This window comes from Phyllostomus discolor, chromosome 8, assembly GCF_004126475.2.
Source record: "Phyllostomus discolor isolate MPI-MPIP mPhyDis1 chromosome 8, mPhyDis1.pri.v3, whole genome shotgun sequence".
NCBI lineage: Eukaryota > Metazoa > Chordata > Mammalia > Chiroptera > Phyllostomidae > Phyllostomus > Phyllostomus discolor.
The window spans coordinates 111,017,630-111,038,758 of NC_040910.2; the positions used below are offsets into that span (position 1 = coordinate 111,017,630).

The 21,129-nt window shown below is 56.0% G+C and overlaps 1 protein-coding gene across 2 annotated transcripts in view; it reads left to right on the forward strand.

Moving 5' to 3' along the window:
* Nucleotides 1-21,129, forward strand: part of UNK (unk zinc finger) — a 28,994-nt gene that overhangs the window by 494 nt on the left and 7,371 nt on the right. For both annotated transcript variants that reach the window (XM_028521048.2, XM_036034144.1), the window contains exons 2-9: nucleotides 15,250-15,459; nucleotides 16,320-16,496; nucleotides 16,642-16,772; nucleotides 17,298-17,433; nucleotides 17,799-17,916; nucleotides 19,068-19,152; nucleotides 20,205-20,347; nucleotides 20,745-20,945. In XM_028521048.2, coding sequence (XP_028376849.1) covers nucleotides 15,250-15,459; nucleotides 16,320-16,496; nucleotides 16,642-16,772; nucleotides 17,298-17,433; nucleotides 17,799-17,916; nucleotides 19,068-19,152; nucleotides 20,205-20,347; nucleotides 20,745-20,945 — 1,201 coding nt within the window. The remainder of the gene's footprint in view (nucleotides 1-15,249; nucleotides 15,460-16,319; nucleotides 16,497-16,641; nucleotides 16,773-17,297; nucleotides 17,434-17,798; nucleotides 17,917-19,067; nucleotides 19,153-20,204; nucleotides 20,348-20,744; nucleotides 20,946-21,129) is intronic.

Consider the following 21,129-nt stretch of genomic DNA (forward strand, 5'->3'; position numbering starts at 1 on the left):
CCGAGGCCCGGCCAGGACGCGGTTCCCGGGGGCCACCCCGGGGGCCAGCTGTGAGTGGCCATTAGCGTGCAGTCCAGGCCTTGTCTGCCCGCGAGGCCCGAGTGTCCTGCACGCGCACAGCCGCCCGCACCTGGAGTCGGGGATCCCGAGCGGGATGGGGTCGGAGCGCGTCCGCAGGCCCGCCCGCCCGCAGTGCGCCCCCGGAGGGACACCCCCCAGTGCTGACACTGGAGGAGGCCGGGGACGTGGGGAGCCGTTCCCTGGGAACCGGCTCGCGCCTCCGTGTAGGTCCCTGTCCTCCTCCCCCCACTCCTCCCCCTCCTCCCCGCCTTGGAAGAAGGCACGTTAGGCAGTAGGTGCTTGGGGAGACGGAGAGAGGAAAAGAGGCGGGCCCTCCTGCGAAGCCGAGTGCTGGTCTCCCCGTTCCCCGGTGCTCTTGGGGTGCCTCTGGTCCCCGTGGGCTCCTGAGCGGTGTGCATCCTCGTACCTCCGGCCCGAGTCACCCGTGGGGGCCCCCTGGTGAACCAGGGGCAGGAGGCGCTGCTGGAGCAGAAAGGACTGCGAGTAGACAGGGGGAGCCCGGGCCACGGGCCACAGACCACAGACGTAGAACCCACGGGGAAGACCCACGGGCAAGCGTCCTGGGACCGGGGCTCCGTTGCAGGAAGCGCGCGGTGTCCTTGCGAGCCGCTCTGCCATTGCTCGACACCGTCGGGCCCACGGGGACTCTCCCTCTTCTCACGTGGCGGTGGCGGCGTCGCCGGTCCGTCCTTGGCGGACTTCTGTCTGCCGTCCTGCCGTTGTTTCGGTGAGGCGGCCGGGCCTTCGAGAATGCTGACTGGTCGCGTGTTGCCGTCCACCCACAGTGCGGTCTTGAGTGGGAAATCCCGCAAACTTGGCGTAATTGGAACTTCGTGAACTCGGGCTGCTCGAATCACGTTTTTCAGTCAACGCCCATAATGGTTTTGAGTCACGCGGGTTTTGGTTTCAGCAGCCTCTTTCTGCGTTGTGTTGTTAATTGAGTATACTGAGGCGTCTGACGTCAGAAAGGCTTTCTGCCCTGGCGGGTGTGGCGCAGTGGACTGAGCGCTGGCCTGTGAACCGAAGGGTCGCAGGTTCGCTTCCCAGTCAGGGCACGTGCCTGAGTTGCGGGCCAGGTCCCCAGTTGGGGGCGTGGGAGAGGTAACCGGATCGATGTTTTTTTTTCTCCCTCCCTTCCCGCCTCTCTAAAAGTAAATAAAACCTAAAAAAAAAAAAAGGCTTTCTGATCCTTATGGAATTGATAGATGGAACAAGTCAACATCTGTGTGTAAATAAATGTTAATATCTGAGTCTTTGTTCTCTTGATGCTCACTTGTCGAAACTCTCTTTCCATTCCGTGTGGGGTAATGCAGAGTCATAGGGCTTGGCTCTTGAGGTGGCTTAGTGAATCCACGGTGAGTTTGGGTGAGAATTTAGGTGTTACCATCTCTTTATTTTCTGTTGTCTGTTCGTTCATGTGTGCACGCGCGTGTGTGCTTATGTTTATGTTAATATCTCCAAAAAGTCAGAGCTAGAAGTCAGCTGTCTTCCTTGGTAGATTTGTGGGTATTCCGAAGTTGTGATGATGGGGAAAACTTTCCTTCACGCCCCAGGCTTGAGGAACAGGGAGGATGAGGTCACGGAAGGTGGCCCCCGCACACTTGTTGGCCCTGGATTTTTTTGTTGTTGTTTGTTTTTAAGATGAACGCATTTGTTGCTTTTGGGGGTTAGGGTTAGGATACAGTAATATTTTTAGGTTTATCTTTTTTAATTTTTAAAAAAATAATGCCCTGGCTGGCGTAGCTCAGTGGATTGAGCGTGAGCTGCGAACCAAAGTGTCACAGGTTCGATTCCCAGTCAGGGTACATGCCTGGGTTGCAGGCCGCGGCCCCCAGCAACCACACATTGATGTTTCTCTCTCTCTCTCTCTCTCTCTCTCCCCCCCCCTCCCTCCCTTCCCTCTCTAAAAATAAATAAAATCTTAAGAAAAACTTTATTGATTTTAGAGAGGGGGAAGGGAGAGAGACAAACATCAATTTGTTGTTCCACTTATTTATGCCTTTATTGGTCGCTACTTGTATGTATGTCCTCTGACCCAGGGGTCACATCCACAACCTCGGCATATCACTACAGTACTCTAACCAACTGAGCTCCCCGGTCAGGGCTGGATACAGGAATATTTTTATTTTTATTTCAATATTTGTTACCAAGTTTTGAGCTGCCCAACAAATTTTCATTCTCCCTTGCAGCGTGAATTTCCAGGATTCGTTCCAGTCTGATTATGGCCTTAGCTGTTGTGCGGGTGCCCTCACTGAGTACAGACACGGCCCCGTGGTGGTGTCCACACAAAGCTAAGTCCGCTTTGAATGTTTGTGTTTTCTTTTTCCTGTCAAAATTCTTTACCTTTACGATTTTTCTAAAACACTTATTACATTGATTTTATGTATTTTTTTTGTTGCACCTGTGTTACGTGTGATTATGTGACATGCAACCATCATTGCAGTGACCTGGAAGAAATTTGCACTAAAATTGAGTCCCTCACCGTAATGGCGGACAGTCGCGGCAAACACAACGGAATCCACCAAAAGCAAACGTTGCCTTCCCGTGCGCAGTGTTTCCCTTCTGTGCGCCTTCCTCCACTTGTCCTTGTCCCACGGCGGAAGTCCTAGAGTCTGAGCCCAGTTTTCTAAGTTAAGAGGATTATTCGTAACATAGTTTGAAGGATAATTGTTTTGTTGGTCTTTTTTCTAATCTCTTGAATAATCTTGATTTAAGAGAAACTTTAAAATAATCTCTTCAGCAGGCGCTTGTGCTAGACCTGAGTAATTTGACCCTTTTAGAAAATGGGTGTGTCAGAATTTCCTTTGTCGAATGTCTCCGAGTGTGAGACCAGCGCTCTAAAATGATAATGCGCGTGTATTCGTGCTCATCCAATACAGGAAACACGGGACCTCTTGCTAGGTGATTTCTCTCTTTATTTCACAAAGACCCAGGTTTACTTAGAACAAGACCATCTTATTTATTAGAAGAGTTTCAGCCCTGGCCAGGGAGCTCAGTGGGTTGGAGCGCTGTCCTGATACACCAAGGTTGTGGGTTCAATGCCCAGTCAAGGGCACATGCAAGAGTCAAGCAGTGAATGCACAGGTGAGTGGAGCAAATTGAGGTTTCTCCCTTTCTCCCCTCCCCTTCTCTCTAAGATTAAAAAAATAATAATAAGTTCTATAAAAGTAGATATAAGAATGAGAAACTTTAGAGCAATTACATTCTGAAATACATCTACAAATTTAGCCAACTTTGGGCTTATTGCTGTATAACAGTTGTATCATTATTTTGACCTCATAAGAACCTCAGAGACATTAAATCGTGTTTGGATTCCTGCACCTGTAGTTGATTCTCAACGTTCTCAACACCTTGTGTTAAAGGAAAATGAGTTTCTAGTTCCAGGAAGGTTTCTTGGAGTTTCTGGTCACTGGGTGATTTCTCATTAGGCAGACAGAGGATAAACACTTGAAAGATTTCATTTAGTCAAGTGTCCTTTTAGTTTAGGACTTTTTCCTGGGATTTTTAAACAGGGATAATGTGGCAGTATGTCCACAGATAACTATTTTGAGGCAACTTTGTTAGTTTGTATGTTACAGAAATATCATGAGCTTCACTTGATTGCATCTGGTCATGTTTTGGAAAACCCAGGACGTGAGTGTGTGGTTCAGTCATTATCGCAGATGCGGCGAGACCACACATGCGTTCCTAGGGTGCAACTTGTTGCGCAACTGATGTCATTGGAAGCGTTGCCTAGCAACCTCCGCAAGAATGAGTTAAATTACCAATAAATATTCCTGCTTCTCTTCTCTCCTCTTTTCTTTCTTAATTGATTTTAGAGAGAGAGGAAGGAGGAGAAAGAGAAAACATCCATTTGTTGTTCCACTTGCTTGTGCACTCATTGGTTGATTCCTGTGTGTGCTCTGACTGGGGATGGAACCTGCAGCCTTGGGAGTACTGAGATGATGTTCCAACCAACCAAGCTCCCGGCTGGGGCTGGAACTAGTTTCTTTCTTTTTGTTTCTTTTCTTTCTTTTTTTTTTTTAAGATTTTATTTCTTTTTAGAGAGGGAAGGGAAGGAGAGAGACAGAGAGAGACAGACACATTAATGTGCAGTTGCTGGGGGCCGTGGCATGCAACCTAGGTAGGTGCCCTGACTGGGAATCGAACCTGCGATGCCTGGTTCGCAGCCCGAGCTCAATCCACTGAGCTATGCCAGGCAGGACGGAACTAGTTTCTTGCAGAACCAAAGTTAAGAGCTCATTATGGCCTTCAGTCAAGCCCACAGAATTCCTATTTATAAGTGTTAACTGCTCATCTTAAGGGTAGAGTCAAGCTTAACATCTAGTTGATGTTTGCCATAATCTAAATTAATGGTTAAAGTGAAGATTTGGTTAATGGTTAAGATTTTTTTGTTTTAATCCAGCCATGTTAGATACTAAAGAAGGCTTCCCCACAGCACATATGCATTCACTTTGACTGGTGGTTTCTGTCATCCTGCAAAGACTGGCTTAGGGTGAGGTCCGCTGGACAACTCTGAGAGCAGCTCAGAGCAACCCACCCACCGGGGCGCCCTCTGTAGAGGAGCTCCTCCTCTGGAAGGGGTGCCCCACCCCACATGAGTGCACAAAAGCAAGACGCCCTCTCGGACCTACTTCCTCCCACTCTCAACACCCTGCTGCCTGAAGGTGAGCTCTCCTTCCTGTGCATCGTGGAAGCCGTGAGCTCACTCCGGTGATGAGAGCCCCGCCACAGCCAGGGCGCTGTGCGTCCGCAGGCCTTTCTGCCAGACCTTTGCCCAAGAGGCACTGTTCTCAGCAGGAGAGACTCGGGGCAGCAGAGTGATGCAGGTTGCACTTGTAGCTGTATTGCTTTAAATGGCGGGCTGGTTTAGGGTTAGCTTCCCAAATGGGGCAGTATTTGCTTAATGATCAAGTTTTTCATTTATTGTTGATGACAAAGGAGGTTTTCCCACATAATGCATCTTCTGTATTTTGAAATTGGAACTGTGTACAGTTATGATTAATCCTAGTAGGTTGTCTTCTCTTCTTTTAAAATCTTGGATGAATTTAGGGCATACTACTGTGTTATGTGAAGATGTTGAATGTCAGTTTCTCTGCTGTTCCGATATAAAAAAATACATTAGCCTAATTGCTAAAAATGCCAGGAGTTTGGGTTCAGTATCCTTCTGGATGATGCAGCTTCTTATTTTCTTACTGTGTGGGCACTCTGTAGAGTCCTAGCCAGCCCTCTTCAGTGCCTGCTCGGACAACAGAGATACCAGTTAGAGACTTCGGGCAAAGTCAGTGCGTATGGCCACAGGTGTAAGACATACTTACGGAGTGACGGCAGTGTTCTGGAATTGGTGATGGCTATGCAACATGTTAAATGTGCTAAAAAACTACGCTTGAAAACGGTGAATTTTTATGTTGTGTATATTACATCTTAATATTTTTTTTAAGATTTATTTCTTTTCAGAGAGGGAAGGGAGGGAGGAAGGAAGGGAGAGACAGACACATCAATGTGCGGTTGCTGGGGGTCATGGCCTGCAACCCAGGCATGTACCCTGCCTGGGAATCGAACCTGCGACACTTTGGTTCACAGCCTGCGCTCAGTCCACTGAACTATGCCAGTCAGGGCTTACATCTTAATATTTTTTTAAGAAAGGGGTTTTTAAAAAATCAACCTGTATGAGTTCCTACTGCTAGAGTGGCCTTAGGGCACACGGTCCCTCGGGCTCGGCAGCATCCTTCCACGTGGGTAAGCCCGCACTGGGTGGAAAGGATTCCGCCTGTTGCCCCAGCCCTCTGAAAGGCTGAGTCCCGCTGGGTCCGTCCTAGTGAATGTGCCCCGACGTGAGTCTGCGGAGGCGCTTTTGAGATAAGGAGTGGACGCTCAGCAAGTTGGAGACTGCTGGTAGTTGGTAGTTGTACTTGAAATCGTCTCTGAATTGACAGCCACTGTAAGGAACAAGCGTGTTCTTCCCAGCGCACGTGTAGAGTGAATCGTGCTCGCTTCCCGGGTGGGTGGGGGTGGGGGAGCAGGTGCTGTTCTGCTACAGCGCAGTGGTGCGTCACAGCCCTCAGCTGTCGTGTCGGCCGTTTCCACGTTCACATGGGCGTTGCTCTGAGGACAGGCCGTGTGTTCTAGGCACTGAAAACGATATCGGGGGTCATAATGTTTTAGTTCAAGTAGTCACAACAGTTTTTTTATTATTTCTCTGTAAGATCCTTCAACTCTCACCCCTTTTTTCTTTGCCGGTGTGTAGCACTTGACAGCGGTGTCAGGAGCTGAGGCGGAGAAGATGGAAAGGCGTCTAGCGCGTTAAAAACCTCACGGCGTTCTCTGTGAGGGGACCTTTTTCCTGTCGGTGCTCACTGTACTTAGGAGACAAAGAAGAATCTAAGGCCTGGGACAGTGTCATCACGTCATACCTGAGCTTACTGAAATGTTTCTCCCTTTTCCTTTTTTTTTAAGATTTTGTTTATTTACTTTTAGAGAGAGGAGAAGAGAGGGAAACATTGATCGGTTGCTTCTCCCACACCCCAAGTGGGAACCTGGCCCACAACCCAGGCACGTGCCCTGACTGGTAATTGAACCTGCGACCTTTCGGTTCACAGGTCTGCGCTCAGTCCACTGAGCCACACCCGCCAAGGCTCCTTATTCTTGATATCACAGTTTGCTTTTTGTAGTCTTACATTGACTCGCTTGTTTCCAATTAGTGTTTGAAACACCATATGGCCACTGTAAGTCCTGACAGAATGACTTATGAGGAGGGGGAGGGCCCACGTCCCCACCTCCCTGTGACGTTCTGGCCTCATCCCAAAACTACCCATTGAAGAGAGGTGCTTGGGCTTAGAAAAGAGGTTGGTAAGGACCTTGGGGTGGGTTCTTCACGATCTGAAAGTTTTCAGTAGTGTCTGAGCTTCCGCTAACGTCGGCGAGAACAGTGCTGTATCTTTTCAGCGTCACTTTCACTGCCGAGAGGGGCCAGGCATTTGTTAGCCTGCCACTCGGGGTCCGTGTGAATCACGCCTCTCCACACACGGCGTAAATTAGAAACACGGATCTGTATTTTCTTACTGAAACAAGCAAACAGTTTTTTCTATGGAACTGAGAGTCCTTTATAATGAGCACATAAAATGAATATTAAATATTCAGTAGAGCATGTTAAAATTAACATCTCTGTTTTTATTTTTAGTGGCTTGTTTTGTGGTGGTGTAATTAGGGCCCGTCAGGCAGTCCCCGGCGCGCCTCGCGCAGCCTCCAGGCTCGCGCGTGCTTGCTTGCCGCTGCTCTTGTTTCCCCGTGTCTCGGTCAGGAGAAGCGAAGCCGGCAGTCGGCGTGGCGGTTAGAACACTGGCTCCAGGGCCGACTGTGAGGGTGTGAGGCCCCGCTCTGCCCCTCGTTTGCTGTGGGACCTGGGGCAGTGACCTCCCTCTCCGGGGGCCGGTCTCCAGAGGGCGGCAGCAGCAGTGCCTCTGCGGCCACTGTGAGGGCCGAGTGAGTCCACGCACGTCAGGTGCCTGCGCCAGTGCCCGGCTCTCCGCAGAGCGTAAGATGCTGCGCTCACGGACGTGTGCACTGGGCCCAGGTCACTGCTTTGGGCTGCGTTGCTCTTCCCTCCGGCAGCCCTCAGCCAAACACCTTCCTGGGCCGTCCCCCCACCAGAGGGTCTTCATTTCCTAGGGCACACGTGGATTGGGGTCGTCCTCAGAGCACACCCCTCTCTTCTGCACCCACTTGAGCTTCAGTCGCATCCTCCGTACAGCCTCCGTCAGACTGCCCGTGTCCTCCATGAAGCACTTGGGCTGTGAATGGATCCGCGCTCCCGGGGCCAGAGACTCGCTTGTGCAGAAACAGGGTACAGAGTGACACTGGTTTACACGGAACACTGAAATGCTCGGAGGCTCGGAGGTTTTCAGACCATCTGAGTGCGGAAAAGCTGCGTCCAGTCGAGGTGCTCCCTAATTTAAGGAGCGGGAGCGGGGGTCCTGTCCTCCCAGGTCAGTGGCTGAGGCGCTCACACGGACTCTCCTCAGCATCACCAGTTCCAGGGTCCTTAGGGCAAGGGGGCGACGGTTCTAGAAAGAACGAACTAGGGGCGCACGGGACCAGTTCTGCGTCAGCATCGTGGCTTCCTGGCTCTTGCTAGTTGCCGGGCTAGCCCAGCTCACAGGGGTCAGGCCCTCTCAGTGACCAGTGGGTGGAGGCAGTGGCCGGTGGGTGGCTGCCCACCCGGAAGCGTTGGCTTAGCAAAGGGCCCCTGGCCCTTGTGGGCTGCTGTCTGTCTGTCCCTGTGTCAGGTACCTCCGTCGTTACTTGGGAGGCTCGCTCTGGCCTTATTACAGGGCTTTTACACTAAAAGTCAGCTTTGGGATCAAAGCCTGCCTTAAAGGTTCAGGCTTACTCAGACTTCACTAGACATTTATTTGTTTGCTTTCTTTTTCTGCCCGAGAGAGCGTTCTAAACCAGGGTCGCTTCGGAAGGCTTGGAAGCCAGATCTCTGTAGCTGCGTAGCACTTTATCAGAATTGTCCAGACACTGGCCAAGTACCAATTTCAGCTTTCTTTGGCCTCACTTTTTAAGTCATTTTTTGGCAACTTCCACTGGTGTGAATATTGCTATAAAATTGTATGGTTTCTGGATTATGTTTGATATCAAAACAGAATGTGTATGTCTTATAAAAACAGCGTAAAACTGCTAGTAATTTACCTAAAGCTCTTTAGAAAAGAGGAAAGATTTTTAACAAATTGTAAGATATGTGTATATTTATATATGTACATATATATCACACTTAAATAACTAATTTAGTATTCTTAATCTACTTATCTGCTCTTATAAGTTAAGAATATTTTATTCTCAAACTTGAAAATGAAGTCTCTGGTCAGCCACGACGTGTGAGCGCTCTGGCCACACTTCTCTTCAGGAGTAGGTGTGGGGGAGGCGGCCAGTAGGGCTGCCGCGAGGGCAGCAGACAGTGGTGTGCGGATCAGGGCCGTCCGAGCCCTTGGCGACCACAGCAGACAGTCCCGGAGCTTAGGCGGAGGGGAGGTGTTGAAAGCCACGGTCACTCGTTGCCTTGCTCACCAGCAGGCTCTCCGTGGGGCGTCTCTGACTCTGTCGTGTATGGCGAGCGATTCGGCTCAGTGCTGAACGGCACCGCCCCTTGTGGGCTGGCCTGTCGTCGGTGTCGTGAATTGTCAGGAATAGAAGCTGAATATTCTGCCATGCTCTGCTGCACAGCCGTGTGATGGCTTGCTTGGCAGTGGTGAGGCTGCCTTGTAACTTTTTCAGTTCAGGGCTGAGATTACAATTTTTTTGAATGAGAAGAATCATTTTCAACTACCATTGTTGAACAGTGAATGGCTTTGGAAATTAGCTTTTGCTGCAGACTTCATAATGCTTCTTGGTGAACGCACCCTGCAGTTACACGGCATGCCGTTGTTTCTGTGCAGACCTTACGCCGCAGGAAACTCGTTTCCACAGCTCATGTTCGAGCCGCGAGTCGTGAAGCCGTCCGAAGTGAAAGGCGGACCTCCGTTTGCACACAGGCTTATCGTGGTCGTGATTCCCGAACACAAACAACAGTCCTGATGGCAGTTTTGCATCTTGATACGAATACAAAGGAAATGTCTGTGTTTCAGAGTCCGTTTACCTGTGCACCTAAGCAGTTTACACCAGGCCTTCAACTGGAAGTGATTTAAATGCAAATATCAAGACAATTAAAGTCTAGACACATCTCCTAAGAGATGAATATGCTCAACTAAAATCACGTTTGTGGAATAACAGTATTTACTGGCAGTACCTACTTCTGTGAAGACACATTTTCAAAGATGAGACACATAGAATTCTGTTACAGAGTTAGCATTAATGATGAACATTTGTAATTTTGATGAAAGGGGCCTTAACCTGGCAAATGTTACCCCTCCCAACTCCATTCTTCTTAGTAGACCTGTATTACAACAGTTGTGGCCAATTATTATTATATTTTGAATTTATTAATAAAATACATATGGAAATTTGTTTTCTCTCTTGTTATATAAGTATCCTCATAATATCCTCATTCGGCGTCCTGACCCTCTAAGTCTAAAACACTTACTATCCGGTCCTTTACAGCAAAGCCTTGCCGCACCCGCTCCAAAGCTTGTCTTGTCGGGGAGGGAGCGGGGCAGTGAGGCCCTGCTGGGCACAGTCGCAGGGGCAGCGGGGGCTGGATCCGGGCCACCGCGTCAGCTGCTTCGTCCCCCTGCCTCTGAGTCCCCCTTGCCTCTGAACGCGCGTGGTTTTTCTGGCAGGCACGTATAGTACTTTCCGTTCATTCAGTTTGTTCAAGTTCTCGTACACCTCCCTAGGAGAGAGCGAGTGAAACACCCCAGCTGGTGAGTCTGGGGGGTGGGGTCTAAAGTGTGGCTGGAAATTGAGCTTGCAGCAGTTGAGCGCTTGATTTAACACCTCTTTAAGAGGGATACAATGTGCTGAATTTATTCCTACTCTCTGCTGTGTCTCGTCACTGTTGGTGCAGGGCGCGAGTGATTTAATTTAGATTTCAAGTAGCCTGGCTTTGGCTGTTACTTAGAATTTCAGAAGATAATCCAATAAACGTTGAAAGTATTATTTGATTTTTATTAAAAAAAGAACCTAGATGCCCATATTTTATTTTTAAAGTTTTCAGAGAAAAGTATGAATAGTTCTGTAAAGCAGTGTAGCATTTTATGATGCTACCTGTGTAAAAATAAATACTGGGAGAAATTTTACCAAAAAGGTGATTTTGCCCTTCAAGGGGGCACGTCACTTTTATAGTAATGTTTTACATTGGCCAGTAAACCGTAAGATAGTCAATGTGATGTCCTGGAAAGGAGTTGGAGATGACTGATGGGAAGTCGGCCCTGCAGAGTGAGTGTGAGGGCGGAGCCCCAGGCAGCGGCAGGGCCCGAGCTCTGGGGAGCCCTTCGCCGGTCCGCGGCCTGGCTCTCCCCGACGGCCCTCCCTCACTGGGGCCTGAGTGGTTTCTTACCTCGGTCCTGGCCGCAGCGGGTCACTGAGGCCTCTCCGCTTGGAGCCAGCCTAGGTTCATTGGCTTCTATCCTCGGGCTCGTGGGCGTCTATCTGCTCGGGAGACTGGGGCCTGTGCCCCCAACCCCCAGATCGTGGAGACTTCCCTTCTCCGCTAGGCCCCGGGGCTTGTTTCCCGGGAGCCGCTCCCTGTCAGTGTCCGTGCTGGGCTTTCACGCTTTGAAGTGGGGAGATGGGGTGGAGTTTCACGGACACAGTTCTGTGTTTTCACTGGAAATGTATGTTCGCTTCAATCCATGAAAACGCAAGAGAGTGATCTCTAAGTGGTTTTCTCCTGGCCTCACGGGCACCGCGTCGCCCGGAGCCCCACGGCTGAGGGGAGCACGGGAGACTCGGGCCCAGCGTCGGCTCCGGGGTGGTGGGTGGTAGGTTTCGTGAACCATGCAGAGTGCAGAGTTGCTTCATTTCTTTCATCTCGTTGTGGCTGGTTGAAAACGGGCTCTCCCTGCCACCCAGATCGGTCGTCCCACCCCCTTGCTCACGAGGGGCTTTCCGCGGGTTGGGGCGTCCTCTCGGCCAGGCCGTCAGGTTCCCTGCTCTGCAGTGCCTTCCGCCGGGGCCCAGGGCCCAGGGGCAGGCTCCAGCGGGCAGGCTCTGCCCTGCCGGCAGTGTCCGAAACTGTTGGGGTTGTTTTGTGGACTTCGCTCTTTCTGAGACATTTTTATTTCTTGTAGTAGTCAACTTTGTCAGTGTACTGGGGTCTTTTTTTTTTTTTTTTTAAGATTTTATTTATTTTAGAGAGAGAGGAAGAAAGAGAGGGAAATGTCAGTGTGTGGCTGCCTCTTGCATGCCCCCTACTGGGGACCTGGCCCACAACCCAGGCCTGTGCCCTGCCTGGGGATCGAATGGGGGATCCTTGGTTGGCAGGCCAGTGCTCAGTCCACTGAGCCACACCAGCCGGGCCTGTACTGGGTTCTTACGTGCCTGGCACCAAGGACTTTATACTCCAGTAGTAGGGACAACCACACACACGTTACTAACACGCGGTGCAGGATAAGGGCTGTGGGGAATGTCGAGAGAAAGTGCTGCAGAAACCTCAGAGATGGTAACTTTTCGCTGATGGCAGGCAGGAGGGGACGAGGCCAGGGAAGGGCTCGAGGTGGTAGCCTCAGAAGACTCGTCACCACGGGATTCAGCCTTGGAAGAGTTCTGCAGGTGAGGAAGGGCATGTGAGCACAGGCGGGGGTGGGGGCGGGGGGAGGCCCTCTGTTCGCAAGGACCGCAGTTAGTTGTGAGCAGCGGGAATGGAGAGGGGTCCCTCGGAATGAGGCTGGGGAAGTACCCCGGGCCAGGCGAGCAGGGCCTGGGGTTCCAGGCTCTAGAGTTGCTTACCGGTGGCAACCGGGGGAAGCTGAAGGCTTTTAATAAGGTGAGGGTTAAGCTTGGGCTCCCAGAAGAGTGGTGAGCACTGTGCAGGGTAAACTAGACAGACGGAGGGGAGGCTGGAAGGAAGACCGGTAAAAGGAACCAGGTCCCTGACCTGTGGGAGTGGAAATGAAGAGGCTTAAAATGATGTCGTTTGTTGCCCCTGTGTCTGTCCTCTGGGGTGCTCCCGCCAGGTGGGACGCCGTGGAGCCCTGGCGTCCTGCGCGGGGCACCGCAGACAGGGCTGCCCCAGGGAGTGGGCTCGCCAGGACCCTGCTTTCCCCAGCGGGGCGGGCTGTGCCCGGAGTCGGGAAGACTCTAGTTCTTCTGAGTTCTCCCCTGTCGCCTCTCCGGCTGTTGGCTGAGGCACTGACACCAGCTAGATCGGAATGTCAGATAAACGATGAGTAATTTTTCAGTGCGTGCCAGCGGGTCTTGTTTATCTGAGTTGTGTTTACCGACTGCCGCCGTGGAAGCGGGCGGCCCTAGCCGCTGGTTCTCTGCTCCCAGCCCGGGCTCAGCCCGCGTCTCCCCCACTCCCCCACCTCTTTCTTCCAGAGTCAGTCTCCTCGTGGGTCCAAAGTCGGGGGAGTGTGTGCCGCCCCGGAGGGCCCAGCCTGGTGTAGGGGAGGGGCGTCCTCACTCAGTGCCAGGGCGTGGCACCTCTGTACAGCGCGAGGTGCAACATTCTGTCCACGCAGACGGGAGATGGGGACGGACCTCGAGTCCCAGCCCTGTGTCCCAGTGCCAGAGCCAACAGGGGAGCCCCAGGCCGAGGGAGCCTCGGGGGCTTCTACCTGGCATCTCAGAATGCGCCTGGGCCCTGGCCGCAGTGTCCCTGAAATTTGGCTCCGCCTGCACCTCACCTCCCCCTCCCCAGTTCCTCTCCTACCCCATTCACGTCCCACAAGGGTGCTGGGCGCTCTCGGACCCAGACGTACTGTTCCTAAGCTCATACTGTGCCCTGCGCCTGAAACACCCACCCATACTCTTCACCCACGAGCGCCTCCCTGCCCCTCCACTGCAAGCTCCCCGGGGGCCCGGGTCCTGACTCTGGGTTCCCAGACTGCCCAGCGCGAGCCTACCTCGTGCCTTTCCCCGCGCTCAGTTGGGTCCACCTGTTCCTGGCGTCTCTCCCATGGAAACGGGCTTTCTGAGGACAAGCGCCTGCTTCATCTGTGTCCTGGGTGCCCACTGCTGTGCCTGGACCTAGTAGGTGCCGAAGGTGTGCTGAGTGGACGCAGGGCTCCATTTGGAGACTTCACTGCCCTGGACAGCCCCATCTGGACATGCCCCGGACACCTCTGTGTTCCTCAGGGAGCGCCCGGCCCCTGCCCTGCTCCCTGCCCCCGCACCCCAGACACTTCCCCGCACTTTTTACTACCACTGAGGAAAACCTGTCTGCAGTCTCAGCCCTGGGCCCACCTGTCCCCACACCGCCCATGGGCCCAGAGTATCCTGGCATGAGCCGAAGGTGTGGGCTGGACCCTCTGGCCTTTGACCCGTGTCCTCTAAACCTAGACCGTTGTTTCAGGTCAGTTTGTAGCTCCTTCCACACTCTCTTCGGCACCTTCTAGAGGCATCCTCCTCCTCGCTGGCCTCACATGCTCTGCCCAGCTGTTTGTTGCCTGCATGGTTGGGGCGTGAGGGGATGAAGAGAACCACGCTGCTCGCCTGTTTCCCTGGGGGCAGGGGCAGATCTGAGAAACCCTCTGCACAGACACGGCGGGGCGGGGGGGGGGGGGGGGACAAAGATGGGTCCATGCTGTGTTTTTTTCTTTTTTAAGATTTTATTTATTTTTAGAGAGGGAGAGAGAGAGAGAAACATCAATGTGCAGTTGCTGGGGGTTATGGCCTGCAACCCAGGAATGTGCCCTGGCTGGGAATCGAACCTGGGACACTTTGGTTCCCAGCCCGCACTCAATCCACTGAGCTATGCCAGCCAGGGCTTGTGCTGTGTTTTGTGACGGGATAAGCGCCTCTGGGGCGCTCCAGGGGGTGGGGCCTGGGATTGGAACTCTGGGGGCATCTTGGCTGTCACGTGCAGAGCAAAGGAGGCAGGTAAGGGTCGGGGGAGGCCATAGGAACCGGCAGAGCCCCCAGGTCCCCGGGTCGGCCAGGACGTGATGGCCCCAGCTGCTGCGGGTGCTCATCTGTGAGATGGCTCGGGTCAGGCCAGGCCGAGAGGGAGAGTCTCTTTAGATGTTTTTTTCTACTGTGAGCTCCTTCACAAACACTTACCTGGGGGGAGGTAGGAAGGGCAGTAATGATGTGAGTCAGGAGTCCAGAGGGACACCTGTGACCTGGGCTTTGACCTCAAAAGCAGCAGCCTCCCGGGGCCCAGCACTGCTTCTGGGACGGGGTGAGGCCTCCGAAATCGGCAGGCAGACCCGGGCAGCAGAGATCCCCGAGGGAAGGTCCGGGGGGGTTCTGCAAGCTCTTGCTTGTAGCCCTTGCTGCCGGGAGACCTCAGGGAGGGCTCAGAGAACAGGCCACTGATTAAACCCTCCACTGGTCACATGGCAGCCTGTGGTCTGTGGTTCCTGCCCTTCGGGCTGTCTTAGGACCTGGGCAGGGGAGAGATCCACATGCTGAGGTCCAGCCTTTGCTCTGGGCCTCCTCCAGTGTCGCGCTGAAACTAGCACCCCAGAACAGGGCCCTCAGGGGACTCTGACGGCCAGCTTCTTGCTGGGAAACGAGGGGCTTCATTCTCTGCTCCCAGCGCCAACCGTGGGGCTGTCCCTGCAGGTACCTGAAGGAGTTCCGCACAGAGCAGTGCCCGCTCTTCGTGCAACACAAATGCACGCAGCATCGGCCCTACACCTGCTTCCACTGGCACTTCGTGAACCAGCGCCGCCGCCGCTCCATCCGCCGTCGGGACGGCACATTCAACTACAGCCCCGACGTCTACTGCACCAAGTACGACGAGGCCACGGGCCTCTGCCCGGAGGGCGACGAGTGAGTGTCCTCCAGCCTGCCCCGGGGGGGCGGGGGGGGGGCGAGTTGAGGCTGCTGTGGGGCTGCTCTGCAGCCTGGCCCTGGGCTCAGACCCTGCAGCCTCCGGGCGGGCCCGTCCGCCTTTCCACACTCACGGGGAGCCTCTCCTCTGCTGAGCCTAAGGGCCCATCTCTGAACCAGAGTGGCTCCCTGGGTCTTCAGTCACGGTCCCCTGCAGGTCCCTGGGGCCCTCTCCACAGCCTGCCTCTACCCGTCCCAGTTCCGCGCAGGGCGAGGCGGAGACACAGCCTCTCCAGCCCCCATGTTGCTGGCCCTAAAGACTTTACCACCATGCTCGTGAAAAACCCACAACACGGAGTGGCAAACCGAGGAACCTCCGTGAGAGGGGACATTCGCTGACCCCATCAATCGTGTGTTTCAGCCTCACAGAGGTGGCTCCCCTGGGCATGACTCGCTGACCCATCCCCGCACCAGCACGCCTCTCTCTCACAGAGGTCGCAGCTTGCTGACCCCGCTCCCAGCCCAGTGACGCACTCAGGGCACGAGGCCTTTGCTCCTCCGGGACCCCTGGTCTGAGCAGCGTGTCTTCTCCCAGGAGTGCCCGCCCCTCCCAGAGCTGCTTTTCGGGACAGCCTTTAGGACGTGCTGAGCAGGCTGAAGCCGGACTGCCAGGCCCTCCTGGGTCCCCTTCAGGCTGCGGCACGGACTGGCGTGGGGGTGGCTCCGTGACTCTGCAGGACTCGTCACTGCCTGCCTCCTGGACCCACCGTCGGCGCACTGACCAATCCCAGGGGAGGGCGGGGGTGGGAGCCCAGGCTGCAGGGGCCTGGTAAGTGACCACCCCCACTTCCGTGTCGCAGGTGCCCGTTCCTGCACAGGACCACGGGGGACACTGAACGCAGGTACCACCTGCGCTACTACAAAACTGGAATCTGCATCCACGAGACGGACTCAAAAGGCAACTGCACCAAAAACGGCCTGCACTGCGCTTTCGCCCACGGGCCCCATGACCTCCGCTCCCCTGTCTACGACATCAGGTGGGCTGGCTGCCGCGCTGGGCCGACGGCTGTGGGTTGGGTGGGGGTCTGGCTGCCCGCACGGTGAGCACCACGCATAGGGCGCAGGGCCGGTGCCCCGGCTCCTCCCCTCATGCCCCTTCCCCGCGCTCTCTTCTTCTCCTAGGGAGCTGCAGGCCATGGAGGCCTTGCAGAATGGACAGCCCACGGTGGAGGGCAGCACAGAGGGCCCGTCCGCTGGGGCTGCGAGCCATGCCATGATAGAGAAGATCCTTGGTGAAGAGCCGAGGTGGCAAGGTGAAGGTGGCAGGCTCCTGCCGGGCGTTTGTCCCCACCCCTGTCCTGCCCAGAGCTGCCCCAAGGACGTGGCTCACGCCACCCCTGCTGGGAGGCGGGGACAGCTCCGCCTTGCATCCAACCAAACACTGTTGGAGGGTTGGGAGTTACTAGGGGGGTTCCCCAGGAGTTACTAGGGGGGTTCCCCAGATGCACCTTGCCCTGTTCCCATCATTCCAGTTGCACCCCAAGTTTCTCAAGGCTTCCAGACGTACATACTTGTGCATGTAAAGAAGTGCATGTGTGTGTGTTCTTGAACCTCCTCAGGGCACCCTTTGTACCCTGGGAGCTGAGAGCACCCCCAGAAGGTGGAGGATAGCATCCACCCTCTCTCCCCCCTGGGCTGTCTCGGGCCTGACTTTGGCCTGTGAAAGGGCGGCCCTGCTTATACCTCATGGAAGCCCCCACTCCCAGACCCTTCCCAGCGGCTCCTCCTTCCTGCCCCCCAGCCCACCCACCTCACCCCTGCCTCTGGCCCCTGCGCAGAGACCGCGTACGTGCTGGGGAACTACAAGACGGAGCCGTGCAAGAAGCCCCCGAGGCTGTGCCGCCAGGGGTATGCCTGCCCCTACTACCACAACAGCAAGGACCGGCGGCGGAGCCCCCGGAAACACAAATACAGGTCAGCCGTGGGGGGACGGGGCTGGGGGGTGGGTCCCAGCAGAGGCTGCCCCCTTTATGCTCCCAGGGATGCAGGGAGGCCCGGGTACAGAGGGGGGCAGTCAGAATGGCAGAGCTCTGGGGGGCCTGCGGGATCCTCCTCTCCTGGCATGAGGATGTGGGGCCCGGCCTTCTCCGAGGCCCCTTCAGTTCCGACGCAGCGGGGTCTGCTGGGGCCGTGCCACGTGCAGAAACTGTGGTGGTGGTGGTGGTCACCGCACAGCCAGGCTTCCGGCCCTGTGGGGCTGGGGTCTCGTCTAGTTGGCGCCCCCCAGGTCCTGATCTCCCCCCTGACATCCATGTGACCCCGCCCTCTCGTTGGACCAGGTCATCACCGTGTCCAAACGTGAAGCACGGGGACGAGTGGGGAGACCCCGGCAAGTGTGAGAACGGGGATGCCTGCCAGTACTGCCACACGCGCACGGAGCAGCAGTTCCACCCGGAGGTGGGCCTGGGAGCCGGGCGGGTCTCTGGGGGGCGGGCGGCTGCAGGGCAGAGCCCACCTGGACTCCATCCTGGCAGGAGGACTCGGAGCCACGGGCTCCCCAACCAGCAGTGCCTGAAGGAGCCCCGCTCCTTAACCTGGCAGCTTCTCTCGTTTGCGCCCACGCTCGCCACGCAGCCCTCTGTTCCAACCCTCCCCCGGCCTCCAACAGAGAGGGCCTGGACTGGGCCCAGTGCCCTGGCCGCTCTTGCGTTACTCGAGGTGGTTATGATCCAGTGACACCCAGATGGAAATAAGACAGCCCTGAACAGTTGCCCTGTTCCGGACCAGAGCCTAGGGTGCGAGCGGCCTCCCTGCCACGGTTCCCCAGCCCGCCGGCCCTGTGGCGTGCCCTGAGCCATGCTCTGCGTCCCAAGGTCTTGTGTCGGGTGCCTAGAGGCACATGCTGTCCCTTCCCCTGGTTGCACAGAGACCAGGACACACTGCAGGACACGTGAACAGGTTGCCTTACAGGGACTGCGGACAGCAGGGTGGAGACTTAGACCAAGCTGGCTGGTGTGGCTCAGTGGACTGAGCTCTGGGCTGCGAATCACAGGGTCGCTGGTTCAATTCCCAGTCAGGGCACAGGCCTGGACTGTGGGCCAGGTCCCCAGGTGTGGGGGGGCGTGCAGCAGGCACCACACATTGATGTTTTTCTCCCTCCTTCCCCCCTTTCTAAAGATAACTAAATAAAATTATTATGATTATTATGGTTATTATTTTTAAGAAAGTTGGCTGAGTGTAGGTCCCAACCTAGACCCCCGCCCAGGCTGCCTGTGACCTTGGCCTTCCGAGTGCCCGGAGGTGGGTTCGGAGGTGGCAGCTCTGGCCGAGACAAGGCCCTGGGTGTGAAGCAGCGTGGACAGACTCTCTGAGGGCCGCGTCAGGGCTGGTTGGACCCCTGACCCCAGGAGGGGGGCATCCTCCGACGGGGCAGCGGTGTCTGCCTCGGGGCCTGAGCAGGCAGTCGCAGGGAAGGACTCGGAGTAGCAGTGCGGAGCAGGGGGGAGAAGGGGGCTCGTTGGTAAGCGGACCGCCCACGCTGGAGGCCGTGCCTGCCTGGCCCTCGGGGCCCCCGCCTGAGCCGCTGCTGCCCTGCCCTGTCCCTCCAGATCTATAAATCCACCAAGTGCAACGACATGCAGCAGTCGGGCAGCTGTCCCCGAGGACCCTTCTGCGCCTTCGCCCACGTGGAACGTAAGCTGCTCCCACTGACCCGAGGCGGTGTCCTCGCCGCCCTCCCCTCCCCCACCCTCTGCTGAGGCTCGGGGGCGGGGGCCGCCCCCCCAGGGCCCCCTAGGCAGGTCCCAGCCGCCACCCCAGGCCACACGCATGGCAGGCCGCTCGCTGAACGCGGCGCGCTGCCGTGCTGAGCCCTGCTGAGAGCAGAGCTGTCCAATCAGAATGATGCAGCAGCTTGTGTCACCTTAGATACTCTCGTCACCACATGAAAGTGAGCAACACAAACAGGCTACATTAATTTGAACATGTCTTTACTCCATTCTAAAGTGATATTTCAAAAACCATACAGAAAACCATCAAGATATTTTACTGCTTTTTTCAAACTGTCCTTGAAAGCTGGTGTTGGAACAGCTGCTGCGCGTCTCAGTTCAGAGCAGCCGCGTCCTGAGTGCCCCAGCCCCGCGTGGCTCGGGGCTGCCGCACTGGACGGTGTGGCTCCACGCTGCACTCCAGGCTGCCACTGCCCGTCACAGACGGGGCTCGTGTCACGGCCTGTGTGCCCCCGAGCCACCGCTCTGGCTGCCCTTCGCCTCTTCCCAGGCCCAGACCTCTCCGGGGTTAGAGTGACAGGTGGACTGAGGGCCCGGGGAGAGGGAAGTGTGTTCTCGGCACGGAGGTGGTCCCCAGCCTTGGGCACTGGGGCCACTGGTGGAGACAGCACAGAGCACTGATGCACGGTTCAGGCTTCGGAGTTGTGCAGGTCGGGGTTCGAATCCCAATTCTTCTGTTTCTGGGTTCTGTCCCCTTGGGGGACTCACCTTGTCTCTCTGAGCCCCAGGTTCCCTGTCTGTAAAATGGAGACCATGAGGTTACTTGTGTCTTCAGTCACTGGAGAGTCACAATCAGTGCTGCTCGCGTGGCACCTAGTGAGTGCTCGGTGCACGGTATTAATAGAAACGAGGCAGGAGCCTTCCCTTTGCGTACAGGGGATGCAGGGTCCTCTGAAAGGGACCCAGAGGCCCTTCTGGCTCGGGAGCCTGTGGACACTCGGCCGCCGTCTCTTGCAGAGCCGCCCCTCGGCGAGGACCTGCAGCCCTCCTCCGCCGTGCCCAGCCCCACCCAGCCGGGCCCCGTCCTGTACATGCCGTCGGCCGCCGGGGACTCGGTGCCCGTGAGCCCCTCCAGCCCGCACGCCCCCGACCTCAGCGCCGTACGTGCCCATCCGGGGGCCCGCCTGGGAGCCAGCACCTGCTTCTCGCGCCCCCCACCCCCATGAGTCTGTGCTTGGGGGAAGCCTTGGGGTTCTGCCCTTTCTGCCCAGGGTTCTCTCTGTCAAGGGGGAGAGGGGGTGGTCAGTGTCCCCAGAGCCTATGTTAGCCTGGGTAGAGTGGGGAGAAGGGATAAAGCCTTCTGTCGCCACCCCCCCCCACACACACACAGGGTTCCCTCACGAGGTTCTGGGTCTCCTGGGCGGCAGCTGTGCCCGTTGGCAGGGGAAACTGAAGGCGTTGCCCAGGCTGCTGAAGAAGCGCCCCCCGAGGAGGGGCTGGAGGGTGGGCGCCCCAGCCTGTGCGTCGCCCACCGGCCCACTCCCCCTTTCTCCGCAGCTCCTCTGTAGAAACAGCAGCCTAGGCAGCCCGTCGAACCTCTGCGGCTCCCCGCCCGGCTCCCTGAGGAAGCCCCCGAACCTGGAGGGCATCGTCTTCCCTGGGGAGTCCGGCCTCGCCCCTGGCAGCTATAAGAAGGCTCCTGGCTTCGAGAGGGAAGACCAGGTGGGAGCCGAGTTCCTGAAAAATTTCAAATGCCAGGTAAGGGATGAGAAGAGCAGTCCGGTGGGGTCCGCCCTCTCCGCGGAGGCTGTCCTGCTCTGGGCAGCCCCTGTCCCTGGCCCCTTCGAGACCGAGCACAGTGAGGAGGCCTCCCGGCCCACAGGCAGAGACAAGCAGGCCAGAGAGGCTGAGCACCCCACCTGGCATCGCAGCGGCCCCTGGA